This window comes from Chionomys nivalis, chromosome 12, assembly GCF_950005125.1.
Source record: "Chionomys nivalis chromosome 12, mChiNiv1.1, whole genome shotgun sequence".
NCBI lineage: Eukaryota > Metazoa > Chordata > Mammalia > Rodentia > Cricetidae > Chionomys > Chionomys nivalis.
The window spans coordinates 55,028,991-55,049,456 of NC_080097.1; the positions used below are offsets into that span (position 1 = coordinate 55,028,991).

The 20,466-nt window shown below is 43.8% G+C and overlaps 1 protein-coding gene across 6 annotated transcripts in view; it reads left to right on the forward strand.

Moving 5' to 3' along the window:
- The first annotated feature begins 1,069 nt into the window (after positions 1–1,069).
- Zdhhc20 (zinc finger DHHC-type palmitoyltransferase 20) overlaps positions 1,070–20,466 on the forward strand; it is a 68,262-nt gene continuing 48,865 nt past the window's right edge. For 5 of the 6 annotated variants that reach the window (XR_009058100.1, XR_009058101.1, XM_057785746.1 and 2 more), the window contains exons 1-3: positions 1,083–1,306; positions 13,586–13,612; positions 15,558–15,584. Coding sequence is in view for 3 of the 6 variants with exons in the window: in XM_057785746.1 (XP_057641729.1) it covers positions 1,189–1,306; positions 13,586–13,612; positions 15,558–15,584 (172 nt within the window). In the remaining 3 variants the exon portion in view is untranslated. Of the gene's footprint in view, positions 1,307–13,585; positions 13,613–15,557; positions 15,585–20,466 lie in introns of all 6 variants that reach the window. The other variant, XM_057785749.1, reaches the window with a different exon arrangement.

A 20,466-nucleotide genomic window follows, 5' to 3' on the forward strand; every position in this document is an offset into this window, starting at 1 on the left:
ATACACTAAAAGAAAAACAATGTATTTCTTGAGACAGGGTCACACTCTATGTAGTTCTGGCTGGCCTCAAATTCACAGAGATCCACCTGCCTCTTCCTCCTAAGTGCACTGGGATTAAAGGCGTGTGTCTTCATGCCCCACTGCCAAATAAATAAATAAACCTAAAAAAAATAAATAAATAAAGCATGCAGTCTGGGGTCAGTGAAATTCAGGGTGGGAAACCTGACTTGAGTGTGGTTCCAGTACCCACGAGGAGAAACTCACTCCAGTAAAATGTCCTCAGACCCCCTCCACACACACACTGTGAGCATCCATATTCAAAGCAAAGAAATGAATTACTACTTTTTTTTTTTAGAATTATTTCTAATGATGGTGCATTATGATGCTTCACAGCATGGTTTCTAGAGTCTACTAGGATTACAGTCATTGCTTAGCGATCTCTAGCAGTAAATAAACTTTTGAAAATTCAGTGCCGGGAAAGGAATGTTTATATATTCTGCTTTCACGATGTAACCTTAAATGTGGGCTCCAAATCAAAATAACCGGCTGTAAATGTCTTTCACCTTAAATCACAGGCACCTACCAGTTCAAAAAATCATGGGGGTGAAGGATGGAATGAGGATCACATTATCTCAGGGATTCTTCGCTGGAGACACATCAGAATCATGAAGTCTTTTATTTTAATGTATATAATACTCTTTCGCTTGCATACTGGAGTGAGTATGGCCTTATATAAAAACGGACCCCAACTTGTCTGAGCACTGAAGTCCCCACGGTGGCTAAGGATTCATTCTTCTCCCCATGTGCATCCCCATCGCTCTTATCACCCTGTCCTGGGTGGTCTCCTACACCCTTAGCACTCTCTCCTCCTTTCCACCCAGACCCCTCCCCAAATCCCGTGGGCGGGCCTGATAAGAGCCCCGCCCAACCTCAGGCCCCGCCTCATTCGGCCGGGAAGCCCCACCCCCTACGGGGAGAGCCCGGCGCCCGGGCTAGGGGCGGAGCGGCGGGATGCGGGGTGGGGGCGGGCCCAGCCGGGCCGCCCCAGGGGGCGGAGTTGCGGCGTCGCCCTACGCCTTTGCTCGGGGCCGCCGTACCTCGGGGGAGGGGGAGCTGGCGGAAGAACGACCGGGGTCTTGGAGCCCTGCAGAATCGTGGGAATCGGGCGCAGGGGGTCACCGGAGGAACATGGCGCCCTGGACACTCTGGCGCTGCTGCCAACGCGTGGTGGGCTGGGTTCCGGTGCTCTTCATCACCTTCGTGGTCGTCTGGTCCTACTACGCGTACGTGGTGGAGCTGTGCGTGTGTGAGTACGGGAGGCGCGGGCGACGGGCCGGGCCGCGGTGGGCAGGCCGGGGCTGCGGCGCTGGGTGTTAGCCCACGGGCTGGACTTGGTTCCGGCCCGCGCTGCCCCGCGGGTGGGCTCCCTGGCCGAGGGTTCCGGCTCACGGCTCGCTGCTCTTGGGGTCCCGAGTTCGGGCCTGCGCGCCGCCCACGTCCGGTGCTTCCGGGTGGCTGCAGTCGCCTTGGGGCTTCCACCCTTCTGTGACGGAATGGTCACAAAGGCCTTTCCTTTGGAACTGGAGAAAATCGCCCTTCATAGATGGCTTGTGAAGTCAATTTGGCCTTAAAAACAACAAACAAAGAAATCTTGTTTCTCCCAGATTGTTTATCTCCTGACTGCGCGAGAAGAAGCGCGGCCTCCGGCCTGGCGAGGGAGGTGTGTCTGCAAGGTCTGCAGTGAGGGCTCAGTCCGGGGACAGGGAATGCCATCCTCTCGTTTGAGCAGTATTTGACCCTTTTTAAAGATCATTTCGAATGTCAGTGCTGAATTTATACGCGATGTTGTCTTGAGGCAGAAAGAATTGAACGAGAGGTGCATAGCACGGTTAGCTTTTCTTGGCTGTTTATTTTGATGGTTTGTATTTTTTATACCTTTAATCTTTGGGCTTTGCTTTATTTTTACTTTTGCTGGTTTCCCTTTTTAATTTTTACCACGTAGCTCTTACCTGATTTCCTGGAATAAAGGAATAGCATCACATTTTACTAAAAGGACTTAACCTCTTGGTTCAGATAGGTTGCCTTTAACGTGGAACGAAATTCTTTGTCGTCCAAACACCGGAGGCCATTACTGTCTGTGATATTGAATAATTGAATATATATGTTTTATACCGGCTGGCCCTTTTCTGTGCTTTTCTCATACCAGCTTTATCAAATGAAAATCCAAGACAAAGCAGTCCCTTGGTTTCCCCAAAATGATGTGGTTTTAATTTTCTGACAGCCCAGTTATCTACAGGACAACCATTCCATGGGGGAAGCATATGTGGTAAATACAAGAATGAAAAAAAATAAAGATGGCAGACTCTAGACCTCAGTTGTGGCTCTGGATTTGCTTAGCTCTGAACCAAGTACTTGTTTAAAGTTCTCGGGGCTGGAGAGATGACTCCTAGCTTAAGAGCTCTGGCTGCTCTTACACAAGTCATGAGTTCAATTCCCAGCAACCACTTGGTCGCTCCTAACCGTCTATAATGCATTCTGGTGCCTCCTTCTGGCCTGCATTGCAGGCATACATGGAGTCAGAACACTGTATACATAATAAATAAGTAAATCTTAAGGGAAAAAAGAAAAGCTAGGCTTCTGTACATAGAAAGACATTTATTTATCTTTGGCTTTTTGAGACAGAGTTTCTCTGTGTAACCACCCTGGCTATCCTGGAACTCACTCTGTAGACAGGCTGCCCTCCAACTCACAGAGATCCAGCTGAAGGAGCGCTCTACCACCACTGGGTTTTTAAGTGGCAACATCCTTAAGAAAATGGCCGCACCTGAGAACATTGATTTAGAGGAAAGAGTGTGTGCTGCTGGCCTGAGCTACATAGTGAAGCCCTGACTTAGAATAAAACAGCTGGGACTTCAACCTCAGCACTAAGGCGACACACACAGACATGTCTTGGTGAGATCGAGGCCAGCCTGATGTACATAGTGAGTTCCAGGACAGACAGAGAGCTATGTAGAGAGATCCTGTCTCAAAACAACAAAAATAATTTATTTTTTATGTGACGTACAAGGGTGCACATAGGCTAAGGCTCATTTGTGGAGGTCAGAGGCCAAGTTTGTGGGGTCAGTTTTCTCCTTCCACCTTTGCGCAGGTTCCTGAGATTGATCTCAGGTCATCAGGCCTGCGTGTCAGTTGCCTACATGCTGAGCCTCATTTTTTAGTTATCTCCGTAGCTATGCTCAGAATAAATTATGGCATACCTTTCCAAATAGTAAATTTGTTGAATGTAATGATTTTGATTCATCCTTTTTAATACCAGAATGTTTGCTAAAATTGTTGAGTTAATTAAAATTGACTAGATTTAAATGTTTCTTTTGTTTTTTGAGATGGGGTGGGGTGAGGTAGATGGGGGAATTGGAGGCGGCTGGAATTGTGTCTCTGCTCCTCCGTGAAGTCCTGGTTGTCCTAGAACTTGCTCTGTAGGCCTGAACTAGAGATTGGTCTGCCTCTGCTGGGACCAAAGGCATGTACTACAGCCACCACCACTACCACCCAGCACCGGCATGAGCTAAACTTGCTGAAGGAGCACCAAAAATGCGAGTCAGGGTCAGATTGCACAGCTTAACTTGAAAAATACCCACAGTGAAACAAAAAGTCCAGTTATTTTTATTTTGTCATCCCTTTATTTTTAAATTGTGTGTCTGTCTGTCTGTTTTGTCTGTTTGTAATCTGACTTTTAGGAGCAGGTTCTCAGTCTCTACCCTGTGGGTTGTGGGTAGTTGAATTCAGCTTGACTGTAAGCCCCTTGACCCACGTCTGCCTTTGAAATAAAGAGAAATGACTGACTAGAGGGAGCACTTCCTTTACTCTCCTTTCTTGCTGCCTCTCCAGACATAGGTGTGTCTGCAGATGAAGGGAGACTGAGCCCTGTGGAAGGACATTACTTAGAGCACAGTTGACCGCAGTGATCCATGCAACCGCCTGGCCTTCAGAGTGATATGTGGAGAAGACCGGGATAATACTGAGTTTTAGTTTTAGATCGGAATTCCCCTTTGTTCTCCTTTTTTTCCTTTTCTTTCCCCACACTGATGTTTGAGAAAACTAATTTAGACAACACGATTTGTTGTCCAAACCCCGAGCCTGCCTTCTGTGTGGAACGCTTTTCATGTTTTTTCTTTTCTTTTTTTTTTTTTTTTTTTTTTTTTTTTTTTTTTGGATTTTTCGAGACAGGGTTTCTCCGTAGCTTTTGGTTCCTGTCCAGGAACTACCTCTTGTAGACCAGGCTGGCCTCGAACTCACAGAGATCTGCCTGCCTCTGCCTCCTCATGTTTTTTTTTTCTTAGCTAGATTTTTTTTTTTTTTAAAAAGATATGGCAAGTGTGCCGGTTTTGATGCTAAGCTGCTGGTAGTGTCGGGATTATATGTACTGTCTAAGGAGCCCTCCCATCATCATCACTTGCAGCCTGGAGATAGTCAACACCTCCTACTCCTGCAGACACGGGTGTTCTGGAAATGGAGCACGCACTTCTGAGCAGACGAGCACCTATCTGAAACACTGCAGTGAGAGCCTCGATTCCAGGATAGGTTTCTATTGATTCATTTTGATACAAAGGCCTGACTTTGTAGTCCAGGGGGCCTCAAATGCACTGTAGCCCTCTTGCTTCCTCCTAAGTGCTAGGAGTGTAGGTTTCCGTCCCCAAATGTATATACGTAAAGAACATGTATTTTGTTCTTTCAAAAGATGACTGATATATTTCCTGTAAGTACCTAAAAATCCTTGTTATTATTGTGCTGGGTGGTTTTATATCAGTTTAACACAAGCTAAAGTCATCTGAGAAGAGGGAGCCTCAGCTGAGCCTCTATAAGATCATACTATGCAAGACTGTAGGGAGTTTCCTTTTCTTTTTGTTTTTTTGAGACAGGGTTTCTCTGCGTAATACTCCTGGCTGTTCTGGAACTCACTTTATAGACCAGGTTGACCTCAAACTCACAGAGATCTTCCTGCCTCTGCCTTGATAGTGCTGAGATTAAATCTGTGCACTGCCACTGTCCAACCAGGGGTTTTCTTAGTGATGGCTGGGAGACAGCTCAGCTCATTATGGGTGGTACCATCCCTCTGCTGGTGGTACTGGGTTCTGTAATAAAGCAGGTTGAGCAAGCCGTGTGTGGAGCAAGCCAGTAAGCAGCACTCCTCCGTGACCTGTGTCAGCTCATGTATCCAGGCTTCTACCCTGTTTGGGTTCCTGTCCTGACTCCCTTCAGTGATGGACTATGATGTGAAAGTGTAAGTCAAATAAACCCTTTCCTCCCCTAGGTGCTTTTGGTCATGTTGTTTTACCATAGCAATAGTAACCCTACCTAAGACAGTGACCATATTTAATATCATGTACACATGCTCAATGTATTTTTTTTTAAGACGGGCTCTCACTATGTACCTCTGGCTAGCCTGCAAGTCTGTATAGACTAGGCTGGCCTCAGTTTCACAAGAGATCCACCTGCGTCTACTTCATTGGTGCGGAGATAAAGATGTCAGGAGCCTCTCATCTCTTCCCCTTTACATTCTTCTTTGCCATCCCCCAGGTGGCTAGATTGAATCCAAAACTAAGGATTAAAGCCAAAATCAGGATTGTTAAGTGTCTGCTTCACAATCTCCAGTACTCTCCACCTTGTTCAGTGAATTTAGCTGTTCCCATGGCCTTTTGTCCTGACTTTTTCTTTTCTTTTTTTGGTTTTTCAAGACAGAGTTTCTCTGTGTAGATTTGGAGCCTGATCTGGAACTCACTCTGTAGACCAGGCTGGCCTCGAATTCACAGAGATCCGCCTGCCTCTGCCTCCCAAGGGCTGGGGTTAAAGGAGTGTGCCACCACTGCCAAGCTGGGGTTCTTAGTTTCCTTAATAGAAGAATTCAAGAATTTAAGTAAAAGCACATGACAAAATTTATTATGTTTCAAAGAGAAATTACAGGGCAGGCAAGCTGTAAACCTCAACAGTTGACTGGAGGAGCAAATGGAGGGCAGACAACATGACACTAAGGGTCAGGAACCCCAAAATGTTGAGGCAAGAACCCAAATTTAAGGGAAGCATGCTTCGGAAACGTAGAAAGAAGAAAGGTTCTGCTTCTCTGGAGAGTTCAGAAAACTGAATACTTCAGAAAAAGTGGCAGACTTAAGGACCCTACAACATGCCTACACCCATAAATTAGGGCAGGGGCTCTGGCGAAGAACAATCCAGAACCTGAAGACCTAGCTCCTTCTGTCTCTCTCTCTCTTTTTTTTTTTTTTTTGGTTTTTCGAGACAGGGTTTCTCTGTAGCTTTGGTGCCCGTCCTGGAACTAGCTCTTGTAGACCAGGCTGGCCTCGAACTCCCAGAGATCCGCCTGCCTCTGCCTCCCGAGTGCTGGGATTAAAGGCGTGCGCCACCACCGCCCGGCTCCTTCTGTCTCTTTAGCACAACTTTAAGTGAGTGGGGCTGTCTTTCCTTTAGCCAGTGACTGAACAGACCCATTTCTACCTGGGGAGTTTCTTCTACTCTTAACACGGCTCCAAGAAAGGCAAATACGGGGTTTTACTGTATAGCCTGGCTAACTTGGAACTCACTGTGTGGACCAGGCTGGCCTTCAGCTCACAGAGATCCACCTGCCTCTGCCTCCTGGGCAGCGGGATTAAAGTTGTGCACCACCACACCCTGATCTTTACTAGAAGTAAAACCAATTATCTGTAATTAGTTGGCGGTTAGGGGCACATGACAGCTTGCTTTCTCCTAGTTTTGTTGAGCATCTAAAACTGCTCCCAAATGGTACGTTTTTAAAGATTACATATTCTAGTGAATGGACAGATATATTGGCAGTGGAATAGAATGCCATATTTGGAAATAGGCAATCTAGAATACAGGGAAGGTAGCACTCAAATCCTGGAGGAAAAGTTGGGACAACCACTGATAAGAGAAAGTCCCGTGCCTCTCTGTTCAGGATTGATTACACATGAATCAAACCTCATTTTCCTTGTTAGGTGTTTCCACTGCTGTCTGTCTTGTCTTCTGAAATACTGGGGCCTGCTTTGTGAGCCTGTTCACTGGGCTGAGGCCAGGCCTTTTACTTTCACTTGTGAAGAGATTTCCTCCTATGTGTTGTTATTTCTCCCTCCTGGGTCCTGCGGTCACAGTCTCCTGATTGTTTGAGAGTAAGCTGTGGATGCTATGCCTGCTTACTGTAAAGATTAAGATTTTTTCCAAGATTTTGCACATATATAATTTGAACTTTCTTTTATGATCCTCCTGACATCCCTGTTCTCACAGTTCTCATTACTCTCCTTTGTCCCCTAGACGGTTTATTTCTGCTGTCACGTTTGAACCTTAAATGATGGAAAACATTTGTCTTTCTGTGTTAGCTTAATTTGCATAGTGTGATTACCTCCCCTTGAGACCCTTTTCTGCAAACTGGGTAACTTCCATCTTCCTCCTCCTGCTCTGCAGTCCAGTCAAGGTTACACATTAGAGACTGCTACGTGGCCCAGGTCTGCAGTCTCAGCACTGCAAACTCAGCAGAGACAGGGTTGTGAGTTCAAGAGCAGTTTGAGTTGTGAGCTAAGTAGTCTACTACATACTGAGTCCCTATCTCATAGAACAAAGTCAGTTGTGAGCATGTGCAAGACACTTTGGTTTGATCCACAGCATTGCAAATAAATAAGGGTTCATACTTTACAGCTGTTCTTCTTTGGCGCCTTAATCTGAAGTGTTCCTCAGTCTTTATGACATTTTTAAAAACACAGGCCCAGGCCTGGTAGGATGTCCTTCAGTGTGGGTTATCTCTAGTTTCAGCGCAGGGATTTCGAGGAAGGACTTGCTGCTCAGCTGTGGCAAGTGCGGTCAGGAGGCAGCAGCCCAGCTCTTTCTGTGCGATTTGCCTCACCCAAGGTCACACCCTTTCTGGTGCAGTCTGCTGGCTGTGCCTGAGAGAGATGGGGCTGGGCTGCTCCCTGCAGAGCTCAGTGCCTTGCTGTTGCAAAGCCTGTGCTTCCTTCACAGCGTCCCCTCAGCTCTGTTCTGCTTTGCTTCCGCTTTTTGTCAGTTTCTTCTGGAAAACAGACCACACTTCAGGCGCTGTCTCAGCACCCACCTAATGCTGAGTCAAGGTTTCTGTTGCTGTAATGAAAATAAACACCATGACCAAAAGCAGCTTGGGGAGGAAAAGGTTTATTTGGCTTACACATCCCCATCACTGTCCATCATAGAAAGTAGTCAGAGCTGGAACTCCTGAGGTAGGAGCAAAGCAGAGGCCAACGAGGATGGCTCACTGCCTAGCTCTGCTCGTACACCAGTCACAGACTTCCTGCGGCCAGTCTTACACGGGCAGTTTCCAGCTGTGGTTCCCTCTTGTGTTAGTCTAGCTTATGTCAAGTTGGCAAATAATAATAAAATAAAATAAAACTAGCTAGCACAACATTTGATTCTACAGAACCCAGCCTAAGACAGACAGGTATCTTACCTCGTATGGAGCACTGAAACTCTGACTCATCTGTTCCTGGTACTGGCCCTGGGCTCCTATATAGCGTCCTTTGAAGATTATTTTGCTTTGTTTTTGTTTGTTTTTGTTTTTTTGAGACAGTTTCTCTGTGTAACAGCCCTGGCTGTCCTGTAACTCCCTCTGAAGACCAGACTGGCCTCCAACTCATTGAGATCTGCCTAAAGGCATGGGTCACTGCCACCCAGCTACTCTGAAGATTCTTGCTTGTAAAAAAAAAAAAAAAAAAGTAGTTACCAAATGATGATTTTTTTTTCTAATGCCACCATTTTATCTACATTTACTATCTAGAGTTCTATAGGCAGGAATAACCTCCCTTCCTATATATTTCTTGTGTGGGGGGTGGGGGGCAGAGGATGACTTGCTAGAGTCAGTTCTGCCATTTTGGGTCACAAGTGCCTTTACTCACTGTGCCAGCCTGCTGGTCCAGCCTCCCTGTTTAGTTGATACATTTGTTTGTTACCATGAACATGCAGTTCTGAATCCCATTTTATGAGTTTATCTTGTTGCTTAAATTGTCTCTGATTAGGACAATAGGAGTCACATCCCCGTTTCTGCAGCCACCCTCACTTTTAATACTTATTTCTGCCACCATAGTTTTTTAAGGTTGGTAATTTTCCTGATAATGGAATTGGCTGTTTCAAAGTGGACCTAATCTGATTTTTTTTTTTTTTTTTTTTTTTGGTTTTTTTGAGACAGGGTTTCTCTGTGGTTTTGGAGCCTGTCCTGGAACTAGCTCTTGTAGACCAGGCTGGTCTCAAACTCACAGAGATCCGCCTGCCTCTGCCTCCCAAGTGCTGGGATTAAAGGCGTGCACCACCACCGCCCGGCTAATCTGATTTTTTTTTAAAAAATAAAAATATTCAAGCATTAGAAGAAACGAAAAGTGGATAATCTCTAAGGAGACACCAATGAAAGCCCCTCGCGCTGGAGCTTAGAATTGCCAGATCTCATAGACAAAACCAGAAATGGATAGACATAAACAGTTCACAGGATGAGATGTTGACGCTCATCTACAAGTGCAGACTATAAAATCACCCCGTAGCACCAAGAGTTTGAAAACACTTAGACTGAAAAGACCCAGGGTGTGCGTGCATTGCTTAAAGGAACACAAAATCCTTGAAAAGGTTTTTGGGAAAAGCTAAAAATACAACAGACATGTACTTTTAGATCCGTAATCCTGCTGTGAGGATTCTGCACTGAACATAAGCTTCCACGAGTAAATAGCACATTCACAGGGTTATTTATTGATTGTTTTAATAACACAAAATTGGAGGCAACCCAGATGTCCACTCATAGAAGTCTGATTGTAAAACAGAACACCCACATGATGGGAAACAGCAGTGCTTTAAAAAAATAGATGTGTGCTACTGTGTAGTGATTGCTAGAGTATCTAAGACATTTCATAAGTCACCTGGCCTTGAGAAGTCACCATCTTCCCCCCCCCCAAACTCACAGAGATCCACCTTCCTCTGCCTCCACCATCATCCCTGCTGGGTGGAATGGCACATGCTTTTAACTCCAGCACTCAGGAGGCAGAGGCAGGTGGATCTCTGAGACAGAGTAAGACCCTTAAAGGGTGTCTACAGTGAAGCCAGTTTGCTGGCGAATGAGCTTCATGTAGCCAAGCTGGCTGTAGATGTACAACTACACACTGATAGGAACATTAGATGTTTTCCTCTAAGGCTAAGTGAGGGCTGTCAGGAAGTGAGACTAAGTTGTTAGATGCCGGCTCTGGTGACAGATACATACAGCTGGCAGAATGGAGAGAGCGCGTGTGTAAAACACCTGAACTCCCTTCCTTTTTTTTTTTTTTATGATGTCTTTGAGATATGTCTCTCTGTAGTCTTGGCTGGCCTGCCTCTGCTCCTGAGTGACAGGTGGCATGTGCCGCCACACCTGGCTTGAATTCTTTCTTAAAATTCTTTCAGCCAATGATTTTGCTTTTGCCTTCCCCTCTGTGCCTCCGCAGTTCTGGAAACATTTAAATTCCACTGTTAATAAAGAGTAACAAAGGTTTACGCTGATCCTCCTGATGTGTTTTCAGTAGTGAGCCTGGGCACTAGGACTTCTAATCTTTTGGCCTTACAACAACAGGGTTGGTTACTGTCGGGGCCAGTTGGACGGCCAAGTAGCATTAATTTGGACCATGTGATCACCACTCTTCTCATGGAACCAGATGTCCCAGCAACAAAGTGCTGATTGCCTAGAAGCAGACCCAGTTTCTATATTGAGCCTGATTGTCTCCAGGGGGCACCGGTTTGCCTTGGTCAGGCCCATGCAGCCTGCCAGAACTGTGGCTGTCTTTGAAGATGAGTAGCTGTGAGTTCCTAACCACACTGAGTGACACCAGAGAAGGAAAGCTAGGGCCACTCTGACCCTTTTTATTCGTTTCTTGCATTTGTGGCACTCTTTGATGACACCCTTGGCCTGAGATTCTTTGCCATAGTCTATGACACACAGCTGCAGCTAACTGTACAGTCAACATTCCATTCCCTAGTTTCTTCATGTCAAGATTGGTGTGTCATGGGTCTTGACCAGTTTGTCACATTTGCATGCACACCATGAAGACAAGCTTGTTGTAAGGATGCGGTTCAGAGTTTTTGTGCTGATGCTGTGAATGCCGTGCTCCATTCCCATGTTTGCTGTTTTCCAGCTATCTCAGTCCACATGACAAGAGCGCAGCATTGGCTTGGCTAAGGCTCTGCTGCACCATCATAAAGAGAATCTTCAACCTTTTTTTTAATCTATAAAAAAGTTCTTTTTTTTTTTTTTTTTTTTTTTTCTGGGCAGTGGTGGCATATACCTTTAATCCCAGTACTCTAGAGGCAGAGGCAAAGAGATCTCAGTGAGTTCGAGGCCAGCCTGGTCTACTGAGCGAGTTCCAGGACTCCAGGGCTACACAGAGAAACCCTGTCTTGAAACAACAAAATAAATTTCTTTTCCACATTTGCTTATTGTGTGTGGCGCCATGGCAAATGTGCAGGGTCAGAGGACAATATGGTTGTCTCCTTCCGCCATGTGGCTGCAGTGAGTGCTTGAACTCAGGTAGTCAGGCTTGGCAGCCCTATCACCTTGGAGTCTCCACCAACCCTCAGTTTTATTTTTATGTTTATTCTCTAATTAGTGTGGCCGGTATCATACTTCTCAGCAATTTTCATTCAAGTCATGACATTATCTTAAAAATTTTTTAAATTTTACAATTATAATTTTTATTGTACAGAACATATTTTTAATGTGTGCTCAGGGGGCTGAGATATTCAGGCCTTACCTAACATCTGAGATGGGTTGAGAAACTTTATGCTTCTGTGAAGTGTATTTCAAAAAAAAGTAATGATCAAAAACTTATCTTAGCCAGGCGGTGGTGGCACACACCTTTAATCCCAGCACTCAGGAGGCAGAGGCAGGCGGATCTCTGTGAGTTCGAAGCCAGCCTGGACTGCAAGAGCTAGTTCCAGGACAGGCTCCAAAGCAATTGCACAATTTCTTTAGTGTTATGATGCTGGTGGATGAATAAATAAATTTATTTTTGGTTTGTTAAGAAAGTGCCCATGTAGTTTCAGCTTATCTACAGATTTTAGTTCAAATTTGATTTTGCTTAAGTCCTGCTGATACATACATACATACATACACACACACATACATACATTCTTAAAATATGGAATAATGTGTGATGCTGTCGGCGATGAGGAAGTGCAAGAGAACGAGAACGGATGTGGGAGTGAGCAGCAGTAACAGAAGAGTGTGGTGTTTATTCTGGAAGTGGGGGCTCGGGAAGCTTTAGAGAGGCGGGAGTGTTCACATGGCTCTGAAAGGTGGATCAGAAGGAACATAGTATTTGGGACATTGTGTTCTGTAACAGACCAAAAGCATAAGCCAGCCAGACGACTACATTACGGCAGGTCTGTAGTGTGGCTGCCCAGAAGGCACGCTGCTGAAGAGTAGTCAGCGTCGTCTTTGCTGGTGCTGAGTGTAAAACTGATATGGCAGATGCCTTAGTATCGAATTCGAGGAAGGTAAGGGATGACGGGAGGGCTTGGAGCCGTGACGTATTGGAAATAGTCTTGTCCAACATGGTTTTGGATCATCCAGAAAGAATGAACAGTAATTCCCACCTTTTCAGACATTGTAGACGGACTGCTTTTAGGATACTCTAAGGGTAAGAGAAGATGTGGCCTGAAGCTCTTGCAGAGGACCTGGGTTCATTTCCCAGGACCCATACAGCAGCTTGCGTCTGGAACCAGGAACATTGAGGCCAAACCCCCATATACATAAAATAAAAATAAAAACTTATTTTTTTCTCCTCTGAGACAGTATTTCTTTGTGTAGCCCTGGTTGTTCTGGGACTCACTTTGTAGACCAGGCTGGCCTCAAACTCAGAGATCTGCCTGTCTCTGCTTCCTGAGTTCTGGGATTAAAGGTGTGCACCACTATGCCCAGCTAATAAAAACTTTTTAAAAATAGTACAAAATGGAAAAAGATGGAGTACCTTTTCTCTGTCAGCTACCCTAACTTGAGAACTTTACATGTATACATGAATTATTACAGTCTTTCCCTGAATATGATGGTTACCATGCTTCAGTTAAAAGGAAATATGAATGTGTGCGTAGGTCAGAAGTCCATCTGACATCGTCCCTCAGGAACTAGGCACCTTAATTAGTATTACGTTTCCTTTCGTCCGGCCTTGCCCAGCTGTGCTGTTCCCTTACGCCCGCCCCGAATGGATGCCCAGGTGAGGTTGGCTGGCCACCCAGGGGTCAGCCTGTAACTCGCACACACAACTAGGATTCCAAGTGCTCGCCTCCCGCACACGGGTGGGGGATCAGCACACGCCCTTGTGTTTCCGCAGCCAGTGCTTTACCAGCTGAGCGTGTACTGTGTTCTAAAGGACAGCACTTTCTCGCTGTGGGATTGAGGAGAGCAGTAAAGGACTCTCTCAACACACTGAAGTTTAAAGAGGTCTAAAAATGTTAAGTACTTGCATTCTTAATGATAGAATGTTTTTCAGGTTTTATGAAAATGAAATAAAATTCATGTATAGTATATTTACTCCTATTTTTTTTCTTCCAGTTACTGTTTCTGGAAAAGGAGAAAACGGTAAGACTCTCATAGTCCCACTTTAAGTAGAGTCGTTTGTAACCGTGTACTTTTTACCTAATGGTGTGAATTCATGGGGTTTTGTTTTCCTTAAAGAAAGACTGTGTCTTTAACTTTTTAGTTAGAAGGAGAGAGTACTTCAGCTGGGTTTCTTCCTAGGCACACAGTATCTTAAATGACTAACGTGGCTATGTTTTAGCAGGCTCCTAGCACTACTTTGTATAAATTCATGCATTTCTGCTTGGTGTGTTCCCTGGAGCTCTGTCTGTTTCAGTTCTGGTACCAGCCTTCACTGGGCTGGGGAGGAAGTCTGCTTCATAGTATCTAAAAATAAGCAGAGACTATGCTTTTGTTTCCCGGCCACCCATACTGAATAATCACACAGAAACTATGTTAATTGCATTAATGTTTGACCCATGGCTCAGGCATATTCCTAGCTAGCTCTTAGGTTAACCCATTTCTATTTATCTGTTATTGCTACAAGACTGGCTTACCAGTGCCACATGTTATTTCTTCAGAGGCTACATGGTGTCTCCTTCCACTCTGCTCACGCACTCACGTGCACTATCTGTGTGTATGTGTGTTTGGATTTCCTGCCTCACTTTACTCTGCTAAGCCATTGACCAAAACAGCTTCATTGTACAACTAATAAAAGCAACACATATAGGGAAGGACATCCCACATCATCTAATCCTAGGGATGGTTCCATTATTCATATATTTGTTTAGAATAGTATGTTATTACACAGATACTTAATCAAACCACCAGGCTTTAAATTTGTATTATTAGGTAAAGGGAATAAATGAGTTAATAATGATCAACAAACAATGCCTAGGGAAAAAGATCTAAGAATTTCACTGGGATTAAAAAAAAAAACTTTAGTAGTACCTTTGAAGTAAAATTTCAAAAATAAAATTAGATTTTTAACATAAAACGCAGAGGCTTCTAAAATAATTAACAGTTAAACAGTACACAGCTATTAAAATTTATTTTATTTTACTTTTGTTTTTTTCAAGACAGTTTCTCTGTATAGCTCTGACTGTCCTGTAACTTAGTTTATAGACCAGGCGGGCCTCAAACTCACAGAGATCCACCTGGCTTTGCCTCCTGAGTTCTGGGATTAAAGGTGTGCACCACTATGCCCAGCTAATAAAAACTTTTTAAAAATAGTACAAAATGGAAAAAGATGGAGTACCTTTTCTCTGTCAGCTACCCTAACTTGAGAACTTTACATGTATACATGAATTATTACAATCTTTCCCTGAATATGATGGTTACCATGCTTCAGTTAAAAGGAAATATGAATGTGTGCGTAGGTCAGAAATCCATCTGACATCGTCCCTCGGGAACTAGGCACCTTGATTAGTATTACGTTTCCTTTCGTCCGGCCTTGCCCAGCTGTGCTGTTCCCTTACGCCCGCCCCGAATGGATGCCCAGGTGAGGTTGGCTGGCCACCCAGGGGTCAGCCTGTAACTCGCACACACAACTAGGATTCCAAGTGCTCGCCTCCCGCACACGGGTGGGGGATCAGCACACGCCCTTGTGTTTCCGCAGCCAGTGCTTTGCCAGCTGAGCGTGTACTGTGTTCTAAAGGACAGCGCTTTCTCGCTGTGGGATTGAGGAGAGCAGTAAAGGACTCTCTCAACACACTGAAGTTTAAAGAGGTCTAAAAATGTTAAGTACTGCCGGGTGGTGGTGGCGCACGCCTTTAATCCCAGCACTTGGGAGGCAGAGGCAAGAGGATCTCTGTGAGTTCGAGACCAACCTGGTCTACAAGAGCTAGTTCCAGGACAGGCTCCAAAACCACAGAGAAACCCTGTCTCGAAAAACCAAAAAAAAAAAAAAAAAGTACTTGCATTCTTAATGATAGAATGTTTTTCAGGTTTTATGAAAATGAAATAAAATTCATGTATAGTATATTTACTCCTATTTTTTTTCTTCCAGTTACTGTTTCTGGAAAAGGAGAAAACGGTAAGACTCTCATAGTCCCACTTTAAGTAGAGTCGTTTGTAACCGTGTACTTTTTACCTAATGGTGTGAATTCATGGGGTTTTGTTTTCCTTAAAGAATGACTGTGTCTTTAACTTTTTAGTTAGAAGGAGAGAGTACTTCAGCTGGGTTTCTTCCTAGGCACGCAGTATCTTAAATGACTAACGTGGCTATGTTTTAGCAGGCTCCTAGCACTACTTTGTATAAATTCATGCATTTCTGCTTGGTGTGTTCCCTGGAGCTCTGTCTGTTCCAGTTCTGGTAGTAGTCTTCACTGGGCTGGGGGGAGGTCTGCTTTTACAATGCCTGAATCCTAGGGATGGTTCCATTGTTCGTGTATTTGTTTAGAAGAGTACGTTATTACTCATAGATATTTAATCAAATCACATTTTAAATTTGTATTATTAGGTCAAGGGAATGAATTAGTTTATAATGATCAAACAAACAAAGCCTAGGAGAAAAGATCTTTTCTACGAATTTCACTAGAATTGAAAAAAGCTTTAGTAGTACCATTGAAGTAAAATTTCAAAAATAAAATTAGATTTTGACAGACAAAAACCCAGAGGATTCTGAAACAATTAAATAATTAACAGTTATTAATATTTGTTTTATTATATTTTTGGTTTTTCAAGACAAGTTTTTTCTATGTAGCCCTTTCTGTTCTGTAACTTACTTTATAGACCAGGCTGGCCACAGACTCACAGAGAACCGTCTGCCTTTGCTTCCCTGGTGTGTGCTACCACTCCTTGCTTAATATTTTTTCTTATTACTGGAGATAATCATGCCTGATTAAAGTTGCCCTTAAGGATGCTTTTCAGTAACAGAAGAGACAGATTCAATCTTGGAGGTCCTGTCTTTCTTTGCATCTTTCAATGCAGAATTATTTTATGTGTGTTGAAAGTGTAGACACAAATGAAGGGATTATCTGAAGGTTTTGTTTTGTGTATTTTGAGGGCAGGGTCTTTGATGTAGTTCAGGCTTTCCAGGATTTACTGTGTATCTTTCACTTCAGATTCACCTGCCTCCGCCTTCAAATGGTGACCTTACAGATATAGAACATGTTCAGCCTCCAAATATTGGTGTCATAGGCGTATCCCATCTGTTCAGCCTTGACTTTATTTTTTTCAAAGTTCTCATTTGTACTAGTATGTATTGCAGGTTTCTTTTTAGCCACATCTTTTTTTTTTTTTTTTTTTTTTTGGTTTTTCGAGACAGGGTTTCTCTGTGGTTTTGGAGCCTGTCCTGGAACTAGCTCTTGTAGACCAGGCTGGTCTCGAACTCACAGAGATCCGCCTGCCTCTGCCTCCCGAGTGCTGGGATTAAAGGCGTGTGCCACCACCGCCCGGCTTTTAGCCACATCTTTTTTTTTTTTTTTTGGTTTTTCGAGTCAGGGTTTCTCTGTGGTTTTGGAGCCTGTCCTGGAACTAGCTCTTGTAGACCAGGCTGGTCTCGAACTTACAGAGATCCGCCTGCCTCTGCCTCCCGAGTGCTGGGATTAAAGGCGTGCGCCACCACCGCCCAGCTTAGCCACATCTTAAAAGAATATTTTCCTCTTTTTCCCACTTGTTAAAAGCTGTCTTGAAGTTTTATGATACATTGAGTTACAGGTGATTTTTGAACATAGATTTTGATTTATAGATTTAGATTTTTCTTAGAGCTTTAATTTTTTTACAAATATTTTTACTTTATACATTTACTTTTTCACATTGGGTATGTGTGCACGTGTACACACACTCAGAGGAGTACAACTTTGGGGAGTTGGTTCACTCCTTCCACTGTGTGGGCCACACTCTCAGTTTGGCAAGTGCCTTTACCTGCTGAGCCATCTTGCCAGCCCACTTTCATAAATGTGACTCAAAGTTTTCCTCTTAATAGTCATGGAAGCTGGGTATGTTGGAACATAATCCAGCACTTGGGAGGCTAAGACTAAGAGCATTATGAGTTCCTGACCTGTAAGTAGAGCTGTCTTTGTCCTGCCCTGTCTTGTAGTTGCTTTTAAATAATCACTCAGATGCTTAATATTAACTACAAAATATTTGGCCTATAGTTCAGGCTTATTACTGACTAGCTCCTCTATTTAAATTAACCCATTTCTGTTAATCTATATGTTGCCGTGTGACCGTGCATCTTACTTCTTGGGCACCTGAGTTTCTCTTGACTCCACCCTTCTTTCTCCCTGTATATATGTGTGACTTTCCCACCTAACTTTATTCTGCCTGGCTTATAGGCCAATTTAGCTTTTATTATCAACCAATGAGAGCAACAGATTTTTACAGAGATTGGAAAGATCATCCCACAGCACAGGCCAGCCTGGTCTATAAGTTTAGGATCAACCCAGGCTATATATCAAGACCCTGTGCGATAGCATGCGCCTTTAATCCCAGCACTTGGGAGGCAGAAGCAGGTGATCTCTGAGTTTGAGGCCAGCCTGGTCTACAGAGCAAGTTCCAGGACAGCTAGGCTTGCACAGAGAAACCCTGTCTTGGGGGAAGAGGAGGGAAAAGGAGAGAGAATTGGAGGGCAGCTCAGTAGTAGGCTACTAACACACACACACACACACACACACACACAACTCTAAGTGGTCCTCAGCCCTCCAGCCCCTCAAGAAAAAAATAGCACATCACATGAATTTGAATTTAGTTAAGAGCAGTATTTTCTTTTATTATTATTTGTTATTGTCTGTTAATTATATCCCAAGTATTGTGCTAAGAGGTTAATTTTATTTAACTGAAATGTGTTTTAAAGCAAACCATTTTGTGTGTATGGAGAGTAGAAATTTCCTAAAGGAATAGTAAATGTTAAAAGTTGAAGCATCTGTTTATGCTAATCTTGGTTGTAAGTAATCAAGTTTAAAGTACTTGTGTGCTGACATCCGTCTTAAATGCTGCGACCCTTTAATATTGCTCCTCATGTATTGGTGACCTCCCCAACTATAAAATTATAGTTTTTTTGCTACTGTTACAAATACTAATGTAAATAGTTTTGGATGTAGAGGTTTGTCAAAGGGATCCTTGTCCACAAGTTGAGAACCAATGGTGTGAGTGAAGACTGCTAGCTTGATTGACGGACAGGAAATGAGTACAGGACATACTGGTGAACTAGCAGTTCAGAGTCAGTGAGTGGCCTTAGAGATGGGTCAGAGGAGGGAGTGAGTCCCCAAATGGGTTCCCAAAGGAAAAATCAATCACTCAGTGTTTGGTTTTTTTTTTTTTTTGGAGGGGGGGGTGTTTGTTTTTTTGAGACAGAGTTACTCTAGCTTTGGAGCCTGTCCTGGAACTAGCTCTGTAGACCAAGCTGGCCTTGAACTCACAGAGATCACCTGCCTCTGCCTCCCGAGTGCTGGGATTAAAGGTGTGCACCACCACCGCCCGGCAACTCAATATTTTTTGAGTCCACTCAATAGACTACAGGATTTGACCTGAAGGGAACAGACAACGTAGAGAAATGCAGCTTGCTGAGGAGCCAGAATGTTTACAGTGGACAGCACATTAGTGGGAATGAAAAGAAAGAGTACTTCAGCTATGGGAGGAGTCCAGACACTGGCAGAGAAGTAAGCTGACAGTTAAATGCTGACTGAAAAGTGGAGGAAAACAGTTTTCGGTGACAGAAGTAAAAACTTTAGATCTTTATCAAGGAGTTATGAATTTCAGTTCTGGCATTAAGGCTTCTTACAAGTGACATTAAAATTCTCTGATTCTCGTGTTTACATGCCAAAGGGTTAGAAAGAAAGCAGGTGTCATATGCTAAGAGGCTTTCGGTAGGAAGAAATGAAGAATTGAGAAGCTAAAGTCAACTGTGACTAGAAAGTCCCCTAGTTTGGTTAGGACACGTGGTGTTTTGCATTTATTAATTTATCATTCTTAAGCATCTGATGACTATAGAAACAAGTGTTTTGCCGGGCGGTGGTGGTGCACGCCTTTAATCCCAGCACTTGGGAGGCAGAGGCAGGCGGATCTCTGTGAGTTCGAGACCAGCCTGGTCTACAGAGCTAGTTCCAGGACAGGCTCCAAAACCACAGAGAAACCCTGTCTCGAAAAACCAAAAAAAAAAAAAGAAAAGAAAAGAAACAAGTGTTTTATCGAAGTCTTCATAGTTGTGAGGAAAAGTAAGTTCTGAGAGTGGAGAGAACTTTATAGTCTGACTTTAAAGATGAATTGAGTTCAAACTTGTCTTCAGAGTATGTTTGTGTAAAATTTTACACCAAAACATGTACAGGGTTCAGCTCTGGCCATTGGTTCTTGCTTCTTATAAAAACTAACCTTATTCGTTTCAGATAGAAAAACTGCAGAGCACAACAGAAGACTTAATATTACACCAGTGAGTGATAGTTAGCGTCCCAGATGTCACCTGTGACACCAGTGTGCTTGGGAAAGACTGGGAGAAGTTCACAGTGGCTAACTTTTTTTTGTTACCCTAAATACTCTAACCCAGACAGGAATTGTTTTTCAAATTTATTCATTATTGTTTAGTAAAACTTTTTGTCTTTCTGTTTCCAGTTCCCCTTGGTGTGATATTTATAGTGATGGATCCTTTTAAATAATTTTTAAGTCAGTGAGAATTAACATTTAAGGAAAACTCAGTTACAGCGAGTGGCAGCTGTGTGCACATTGTTCGCACTAGTTCTCTCCAGCCAGCGTGGCGGGAGAAGCAGAGGCAGAAGTGAATCCAGGCCATCTTGGACTGGAAAGTAAGTTCAAGGCCAGCCTGTCAAAAACTCTCTTTTCCAAAGTTCTAGCCTTTAATCCTAGCACTGGAGGCAAAGGCGTAAGGAACTAGGTGAACTCAAGGCCACCCTGGTATCTAAAGCAAATTCCAGGACATTCAGGGCTGTTACACAGAGACACCCTCAAAACAAAAGATTGGG